This window comes from Limulus polyphemus, unplaced genomic scaffold (assembly GCF_000517525.1).
Source record: "Limulus polyphemus unplaced genomic scaffold, Limulus_polyphemus-2.1.2 Scaffold4571, whole genome shotgun sequence".
NCBI classification, from domain to species: domain Eukaryota; kingdom Metazoa; phylum Arthropoda; class Merostomata; order Xiphosura; family Limulidae; genus Limulus; species Limulus polyphemus.
In genome coordinates, this window is record NW_013670181.1 from 73,492 (window position 1) to 83,814 (window position 10,323).

Sequence of the window (10,323 nt, forward strand, 5' to 3'; positions counted from 1 at the left end):
GAAGGCTTGTGGCATGAGTATCTGGAAAAGCTAGCATACAGAGGGCAGCACAAAACAAGAATAGCTTATCTTGTGAGAAGAGAGAAGTACCTATCAGAAAAGTCAAATTCAGATAATCTTATGAAAAAAATTGTCTAATCATGCTGTATTAGCACCATACACTCACCATCAATGATTGGCAAGAGGAAGAGCCTGCTATTCACCACAGTGGTAATGGGAACTATAAAATTACACTGAACCATTTTTAAGTTAATTTTCTATTCCTTTTGTTTTCTTTTCCCTTAGTGATTGTCTCATTATAATACGTATTAAAACTTTGTTATATTGAAGTAAATAACCCAGATTACATCACAATGATTTTGATATTGCTCCATTGAAAGTACTCCTCTGCAGGATGTTAAATACTGTTTGAACTTGCATTGTATTTACATTGTCTGTCTACAGAATTGAACAACTTTTTGGATATTACCAGCTCCGATAGTTTGTAGATTGAGAATGCTCTATTTGAATACCCTGTACGACGTCTCACTGACAATTAACGCAATACTAAAACACTCACTTAATGGTGGTCACAGGTTCTGCAGATTTGCTGAAGTATACGAAAATAAAAGAATTGTACAAATATAGACAATATTTTCAGACCACAAAGCCAAATAGAGTTCAGCTACTATTGTATACAACCAATAAATGTTGGTATGGATATATATATATATGCCAACTAGAATGCCATTTCAATGACTATATTTATACCATTACCATCATACATGTAGTCATTTATTTTTTTGATTCTATTTCTGATTCTTGATTGCAACAATGTACTGTTGTACTGATAGGTGTCATTTCTTATAGGTTATGCCATTACTAAATAACAACTGATGGTTAGGTTGGATAAGTTGAACCATAGACTAAGCATATTTACCATTATACTTACAGATTGCAAGCTAATTCTATATTTTCAGAGATATTTTTAATTCTGTGTTTCAAATATAGCACTTAGCTGACAATAAGGTCAGGAAGTATTGAAAATGACCATCACTTCCTGCATATGTGCCATTAATGATGTAAACATAACATACAACCACTATGAGAAAACTATAAAAGTATGTTAACTATTGATTATGATAAATTAGCCACATGGCTAAGACCTTTTTACCTCAGCACTAACACAGTCAGAGAAAAACAAAAGTACAAAAGGAGACACAGTGCAATCTATATATATAAGGACTGAACCATCTTCCACCTCTACACCCTAAGCAAATGCAATCTCCAAAGTTCCAACGACAGTTCTATTTCCTTTCAAATGAAGTAACTGTAAAATTTTACCATAGAGTTTAACTTAAATACTTTTCTAAGCATTATAAATACACAATATATTGGTATGTTTTTAATTTAACTGAATTTTGTAGAGGATTTTTTTCCAGATTTCTTTAAAAACCAAAATAGAATTGAGTACTTTTGTGGGGAAAACAATCTTTATCTTGGTAAAAGTGTTAAACATATGTAAATATTAAAGAACACATAGCAGAACATTAAGGATAAATATTCAGAGGAATACTAAAAATAAAAACTTCAAAACTCCAAATATAGTGCTTTATGAGGATTTTGGTTTAGAAATCAATCTTTAACCTTAATTTCCTCAATGTTGATGTCATTTTACAACATCATAATACTCATACACACAATAAACAATGTCTCAGAAAATCAAAAATCTATTTGAACAAATAAAATATGAAAAGGTCTTTAAAATGACAAATATTATAATTATTAATAATGCAAACCATTCCAACAGATTTGATGGTAGTGGATGTGCAGTAACATAAGGTACTGGATCTTTGATGATGCGAAGATAATCCTGTTTCAGTCGTTGTGTTGCTGAATTTCCTTTACGAGTCATTTTCAGTATAAACTATTGTATCTGAAAGAAAAAATCTTGTTGACATTTTTATACATTTATGTATATCTGTGTCCAAGTCTAAACCCCCTTGAAACTATAAACAAGATGTTTGAATGAAAGAACTTCTATAAAATAAACTAATACAGATAAGTTAAATTTTAAAATCAAAAGAAAACTTGAACAACAAAAATTATATTAAATAGAAATATATAGAGGATTAGAAACTTTTATGGACTGCTCCTGCCTAATGAGGACATTTGTAACTGCTAGTGCAGGTCATTAATCTATCAAACATAGCAAGTTATGGGGTTTAATATAGGTGAGACCGTGAGAAAGAATCGAGATGCATGGAATCCAGAAAAGCAATACGAAGTAAAAGACCATATTTGATTGAAATCAATGCAGTGATTGCAGTACTGGGATAGCTGGAGAGTTGTATTGAAAAATGGCCTATTTCATTTTCTGTATTGCCAGTATTATGTGAAGTCAAGAATCTGATTGTAGTTGGTGATAACACAGGTGTTACAGTAATGTATAACGTTCCTTTATCCTCCAAGATAGATTATCCTCAGGAACAAGGTATCTTTTAGATAACATAAATCTGTTTATTTCTGTAAAAGAAGTTTCATTCTTTTCCATGTTTTGAGTGTTCTACTAGATATGAAAAAAAACAACAACATAGAATTCAGATTTTACATAATCTATAAAGTTTGTAATTTTATTTTGGAACAAATGATATGGTTGAGGAGTTGAGATTTAGTTGACAATAATTAAAGTAGCCATTTTACCAATGTGTCATCAACATACTTTTCCAGTCACGGTTTCAGAGGGGCAGACTGTACATTGGAGTACCTTAACAAAAGCTAAATAAAACATCCTCTTTCATATATCAACTACTACCAATCCCACTATTGGCATCATCACGGCTACTGAAGAAGCTTCCAGGAAACTCCTGACCACATATACAAAAATGAGCATATATTACTCTGAACAACACAATATTTGCTACTGGAGAAAATTCAAATGATTTGAGGTAATTTGATGGTGCTGATTTCAAAAATGTTGTCAGAGTTTGTCCATCACCTCTAGAATTTGAGTTATTGAAATATCCCAATATTTTATCAGCACTATGTGAAACTACATACAATCAACTCAGTACAATAGATTTATATTGTGAAATTAAGTTTACTCGAACAGTTTAATGGGTTAAAGGCATACAGTTTTGATAACTTCAAACAATGCCTTTATTGTATTGATGTAAAATTACAAATATATTGTTTATATATGCTATTTGTTCTTGATATAACTGTAGCAAGTTGCACCACTTCTGCTTCATTCCCACGTTCACCTGCTCCACCCAGGAATCATGAAACCCTCATGTGCTCAGTTTTATAGAATATTCGAGAAGTCCCTCGACTGAGCATAAAAGGGGTGGAATCAGACGGCTCTCTCTCAGTTGCCTCTCACTCACTCAGCTGGTCACTTTGTCTCGCTTCTCGCAAAGTAAAAAAGTCTGATGTTTTTCCTCGCATAATACCCTCGATATAATCAAATTCTGCAAACCTTTAGTTTTTAAAATCTTTTAAACTCTAATTCTGTAAACATAAATTGTATATTGACTCACATTCAAAATTTTATTGAACTACTATTTTATGAATGTATGTCAATAAATTTGGTATCAAATTGTTGATTATAATTCAAATTTCAGTATTATACATTAGTTAATTTCTAAATTTAAAAGTAAATATTAAAAACACACTAAATATCGATTTTTGTGTGTTACGTGGTATGTTCAATGCAGCATTGGTTCAAATTAGATGTTTGTGATGTCCAAATACAAAGTATATAGTTTCTTATGAATAAGATACTCAAATTACAGATATTGACAAGCTAGAATATAAAATAAGAACCTCATATCTTTTCTATTTTCTGAGATATCAATATATATATTGAATCAACCAAGGTGGCTCCACCCACCTCTTCAATTTTTGAAAATATTTTCTCACATATACCAACTTTACTCAATGACATGTGTATAACCAATCAAAAACTTGTAACATCCCCTAGTGGCTTTCTCAACCTCTTTGAAGTATTTGGGTAGCAAACTCATTCTTTTCATGCTAGATTCCATATTCATTTTATTGAACTACTATTTTATGAACGTATGTCAATAAATTTGGTATCAAATTGTTGATTATAATTCAACTTTAAGTATTATACATTAGTTAATTTCTAAATTTAAAAGTAAATATTAAAAAAACACTAAATATTGTAAAGTAATTAAATGTTGTAAGAAAAATAACTTAAATTTAAGAACTTGTTAATAAACAGTAATAATGTATATACATATATAATGTATTGTAACTGAAATGTGACTGTATATTACAAAATACTAGTCCACTAAAACACAGCCAAAACAGATCACTTTGTGAAGGCCAGTTTTATACTCTTGGATACAGTAACATGAGTGCACGTACATCGCATCATTGCAACTTCTGTAATGTTAGCCAGGCAAGGTTGAAAGGTCAATATAACATAAACAATAAATATATATAATTTTATGAGATTTAAGCTATTTAGACTAAAAATTTGTGTTATAATTTGTAGTCATTCTTGAAAGAATAAAGCATAATTTATATTTATTTCCTGATTTTTTATGGTGGATATGACGTTGGTCAAATCAGTTGAACCTGTACAGAGATTCATTGGTGAAGATAATAGATAAAATATAAAGTTTTTTCCTTAAAGACATTTGATAATGATCTGGAGGTTATAAAGATTTTGCATAAAAGTATATTTTATCTTAAAATCAAAATTACTCTACATGTTGGATAGTCAATATTCGAAAACAAAAACAAAAAACATTACTTAAAAAACCTTAAGACTTAATACAAATATTAGATATTTCGCGTATGAAAGCCATGTAACGTTTACGGATAATTTGGAAAATTTTGTGAAGATATGCTACTAATTTAAAAGTTATAGCATTAAAACTCTTAACAAGCACAAAATGGTTACGAGGTCGGTCCATGGGACCGAGACCGTGCTGAAAGAACTAATCAAGGGTCTGAACTTAATTTTGGATGAAACAATAAACCTGAATTAAATATTGGTTTTTCAAGTAATGAAAGATGACTTTCTTGTGGTTCACATAGACATTTGGTCAGGCATGTATGTCATGAAACTCAAGAACATCCATCAGAGATATGCCTTCTTATAAACAACAGGAAAATTTTGGATGAAACAATAAACCTGAATTAAATATTAGTTTTTCAAGTAATGAAAGATGACTTTCTTGTGGTTCACATAGACATTTGATCAGGCATGTATGTCATGAAACTCAAGAATGTCCATCAGAGATATGCCTTCTCATAAACAACAGGAAAATTTTGGATGGGAAAGAAATTAGTACAAATAAACAAACTTGACAAAACCCTTTCATGTCCCTATTAAAACCTCAACATAATACTATATTTGAAGCTTCTCTTTCAAATAGCTAATAACAAATTTCATTGTTTTATTATCAGAGGTGCTTCAATTTCTATTCTTAATGTATATTTAATACCTGATGAGAAAAATCTTGCCATACTCTGGTGGTCCAATCAATACTGCTAATGGTGTGGAACGTATTCCAATTAGTATACTTCATTGTAGGTATATTTTGTACGGCTGTATGTTTAATCACACATCAAATATTTTGTCAACTATAGCCTATGATGTTATTTTACACCATTATTATGATTGTATCTCAGGGCAATTAATTACATTTCTACATGTCTAAACAGCCAACTGTACAACTATATTACATGACCAACACACGTATCTTATCTAGTCGTAAATCAACTGTCAGTTCATCTAATGATATAGGCTAATTATAAATAAAATATCAACATGGCAGTACCTTAAACCTCAATCAAAAAAGAAAAATTAAATTTATTTCTGACAAACTTGGTAAAATAAGTCTGTTAACATGATATTAAAACTTAAATTTCATTACCAGTATTTTCGTCATTTTATAGAATATCTGAATTTAAATGAAATGTAATTGAAAGACACATCAATCATATGTTGAAGGATGACATCACTGAGCTTTTTGTAATTCTTCTTTAATTGTTATTGTTCCTATAAAAACGTTGAAGGACATGAGATTATATGTTGAATATAGAAAACTCAACAGCTACAGAGAAGGACATATATCCATTGCTACACACTGATGATGAACTTAATTTCTTAAACAGACTGAAATTTATAAGCATTTGAGACTTGTCTTTTGATCACTGGTAAGTATTCATTAGCCCTGTCAATAGTCCTAAAACAGCATTTACATCTAATCGTGGCTTGTTTCAAATTAAAGTTTTGCCATTTGGGCTATGCAATGCACCTTCAACATTTCAGAGACTATTGAACAGAGTTTTATTTGATTTACTTTAAAAATGTACATTAGTACATATAGATTACATGGTCAATAGGCTTATCTCTGATTTTCTAACAGTGAAGTTAGATAGATGTCATTTCTGTAGATCTGAATTTCCTTTCCTTGAACATATAATTCCTGATGTTGTAAAAGTGGATTCTTATAAAATAAAAAGTTCTTAAGTTTTCCTGTACTTCTCTCTCTCTCTAGGTGCCATACCCAGTTTGAAAATTGGTAGTCATGGTTCTCCATAGGATCCTGTTTTTGTACGTTTCAAAATCTCAGTCACACTGACATTCATTTGCTTATGCTACTGATGTATTTTAACCTTGGTCTTCCTCAACTGTTTTTTTATACCCTCTATTTTTTTAGTAATTACCATATTTTCAAGTTAATCCTATCTTGTGTGTCCTAGGAAACTCAATTGTGTTTCTCTGATGGTTATGATCACCTTCCTCTGTGTCTCTGCTCTTCTCAGTACTTCCTCATTTGTTATATAGTCTGTCCACAGAACGTGTAGCATTCTTCTATAAAACCACATTTCTGTGGCTTCAAGTCTTCCTGTGCTGAAGAGAATTAAATAATTGAGGAAAATCAACAGGATGTGACTGTAAGTATGTCTCAAATTATGCTACTTTACTTAAATCTTTGACAAGGCTAATAAAAAATCTTTTCCATTTCTGTGGTCTTCAGAATGTCAAAATGCCTTTCAAATATTGATGAACTATTTGTGTGTAAAACCAATCTTCAAATTTCCTGATTTTTAGAAAACTTCTGCAGTACATTGGTTTAGGTGCTATTTTAGTTCAAGATTTTGATAATTCTGAAGTTCTTTCTTATGCTAGCCGTATTTCATATCCCAACGGATGCAAGCTCTTTGTAACCGAGAGGAAATGCCTTGTTGTAGTTTGGGCCCTTGAGCATTATCAATCATACTTAGAAGGATCCATAGTGTCTAAAATGGCTGTTTAATCATCTGGAACTCAAAGGACAGATGATTAGGTAGATTCTAAGAGTGCAAAGTTTTGATTATACAGTCAAACATAAATCTGGGAAGTTAAATTGTGTACCAGATACCTTGTCTTGGAATCATATTGTTGTAATAATAAAGAAATCCTTGATGTTCCTTTTATAACTCTTCCTTAAATATCAGAAAACAACCATTGTTATTCAAATCCTACATCTGGATGATACAGTAATTGGTCCAATCCTAAAACAAATAGAAAATAAACCCTACAGGGAGGGTAATGTATCTTCCATAATGTAAAAACTACAAGATGGTCTTCTATATGATGTCAGTCTAGGAACAAATACAACTTACTATGCTCAAATGCATTTAAAATTACATGTTCCTGATTCTTTACAAGCAACAGTAATGAATCCATCCACTGATCATCCATTAGCTGGCCATCTATGAATAGCTAAAACTATTTGTCATATACAACAGTTTTCTGGCCTGGTAGCCAACAAGATACAAAACAATAATTTGGCTATTGTCCCGTATGCCAGACTGCTAAACCAACTCAACTACTTGCTGATGGTTTTATGATGTCTGTTTTCAAAAACATCTATTGCAATTTCTTAGCCTTGATTTTGTTGATCCATTACCACAAACTACAGAATGATATCAATACATCTGTGTATATGTGGATTATTTCACCAAATGGATAAATGTGTTCCCTGACAGAGAAGCTACTAAAACTGTTCCACCATTACTGGTCTATGAAGTAATTGTTCAACACAGTATACATATAATTTAATAACAGATATAGGAATGTAGTTTGTAAGTGATCTGTTCACATTGGGTTTAACACACAAGCTTAAAAGCACCTTACCAATCTCTCTAAAAGGGTTAATCATAATTTGAAAATAATACTAACATTTTTTGTTCAATCCAAACACAGTAAATGTGATGAGCATTTACCTCAATTGAGAAGTGCTCCTCATGTGAGTACTGGTGAATCCCTTAGATTTTCAATTTATGGGAGGGATTTCAAGTTTCCTCTTGATTTTTGGTGCCATGATGATGTAGAGGACCATTTTGAAACTTCACATATGATTTGCTTATATAAGACTTCATTACTCAAAACTTTATAAGGCTGTTTGTTATTCCTTTGTTTAGCAAGAATTGTTATTATCCTATTACTATTGAAGTTTCTTATCTGGTTAGAGTTTATACTCAGGTTCAGTCTTGTGGAGATGTTGATTTCTCTGAAAAGTTGGAACCTATTTATATTGGTCCACCTAGAGTTAAAGAAAACTTCTGTTTGTGGCTTACATGTGGAAGTGTGTACTAGATAGTATTTCAGTAAAAGCGAACCATGTTACTAATATCTTGTACTCTGATACTGAAAAAGATTGAGGATATTGTTAATCCATGTCTTGCCTCAGATTTCGATTTACTGAATTTGTTTGATCAAGATATTCTTTATCATACTTTGCTACACGGACATGAAGATGACTATGCAAAATCTTCACGTAGCATATCTATTAATTTACCATCTCTTTCTCACTTGGATAAGGAAGTATCTCTGCTTCATGCGGTGCCAACATACGATCATCTTCAATCATCTTGTTTGTCCTTGTAAACACTCTTAAATCACAAATGAATGATTATTTTATCACTAGAGAAGTTCTTTCCATTCTGATCATCTGAATTTGTAGTTTTTATCCAAGAATGGACAATTCTTTTTGGAGGAAGAGGGGAATATGTAAGGAGTCACATTAATCATTACATGTATTGCCATATCATTATATAAATAGTACATTACATATAATTCCTATTAAAAATATCTTTTATTTCCTCCTACTTTATGCCGAAGTACAGTTATTAGTAATTGGCTTATGCATATTATTATGTTCATAATTGTAAAAATGACATCAACATATGTTGAGCTGCAGTCTATAGATATTTAACTGCCAAGCTAAGAAGAAAAGTAGAACGGGTTAGTAGTAGTACGTGTTACTATCACTTCTGCAAGCTGTAGGTACTAAATTACCAGTGCTTGACTAGATTTGCTGCTCAGCATGTGGATGTCACTTGTCTCAGTGGTAGTAATAAGGACAAGATTAAAAAAGACAAAGAAAAAAAAGACAATGGATAAAAAGTCTATTGGAAAAAAAAGCAAAGGTAAAAAAAGACAAAGAAAATTATACAAACAGGTAAAAAAAAGCTAAAAAAAGGTCCTATATTTTAGGAATGGTATAAAAATGACAAACTCAGAAATAAACATTTTAATTTTTATCATCACATACATGCTTAAACCCTGCAAGACAAAGAAAATTACACAAACAGATAAAAAAATACAAACAAAATAAGTCTTCTATTTTAAGAATGGTATAAAATGACAAATTCCAAAATAAGCATTTTACTTTTTTGTTAGAAAACTGTATTAATAATAGCTTGATTATTAACTAAGTTGGTTTACATTATTTTAATAATTTGCCTAAGCTTGGCTTAGCTGTTATAGATACTGTTTTCCAAAATACTTTTTTTATCTGTTTGTGTAATTTTCTTTGTCTTCTTTTTCCTGATTAACTTTTTTACCTAGATTCCACTTGTCCTGTAATTATAAGTTGTTCAGTACAATTCATAATAAATATTTCCTGGGATTTACTTGTTATTGTCATTTTTGAGCTATGTGAAACTATTGTTGACAACTCTGTCATACTTGGTGTTGAACAAGTCCATCAGACTGGTCACTCTACTTGTACATTAATATAGTTATATTATATAGTTTATATAATATAGTTAACTACATGGTTAATATAGTTATGTAACATTTAAAATGTTTTAATTTTAATAACACAATATTTGATATTACACTTAACAGTAAAGAGAGTGAGTGAAACTGTGGAGTTTAGACTGCAGATGGAGCTAACAATTCTCCCCAAATATTAGGTCGTCAAGAAATTAATGTTGCTTATATATCAAAACAAAACATTTATTAAATGAAATAGTCTCCATTCTTATCGCTGATGCTTTTCCATCTTACAATCAGGTTGTTAAATGCCC

The 10,323-nt window shown here is 30.9% G+C and overlaps 1 protein-coding gene across 2 annotated transcripts in view; it reads right to left on the reverse strand.

Moving 5' to 3' along the window:
- The window catches only part of LOC106471361 (ubiquitin-conjugating enzyme E2 J2-like), an 86,316-nt gene that overhangs the window by 73,483 nt on the left and 2,510 nt on the right, over positions 1-10,323 (reverse strand). For both annotated transcript variants that reach the window (XM_013931961.2, XM_022399971.1), the window contains exon 2: positions 1,779-1,915. In XM_013931961.2, coding sequence (XP_013787415.1) covers positions 1,779-1,894 — 116 coding nt within the window. In that variant the 5' untranslated portion in view covers positions 1,895-1,915. The remainder of the gene's footprint in view (positions 1-1,778; positions 1,916-10,323) is intronic.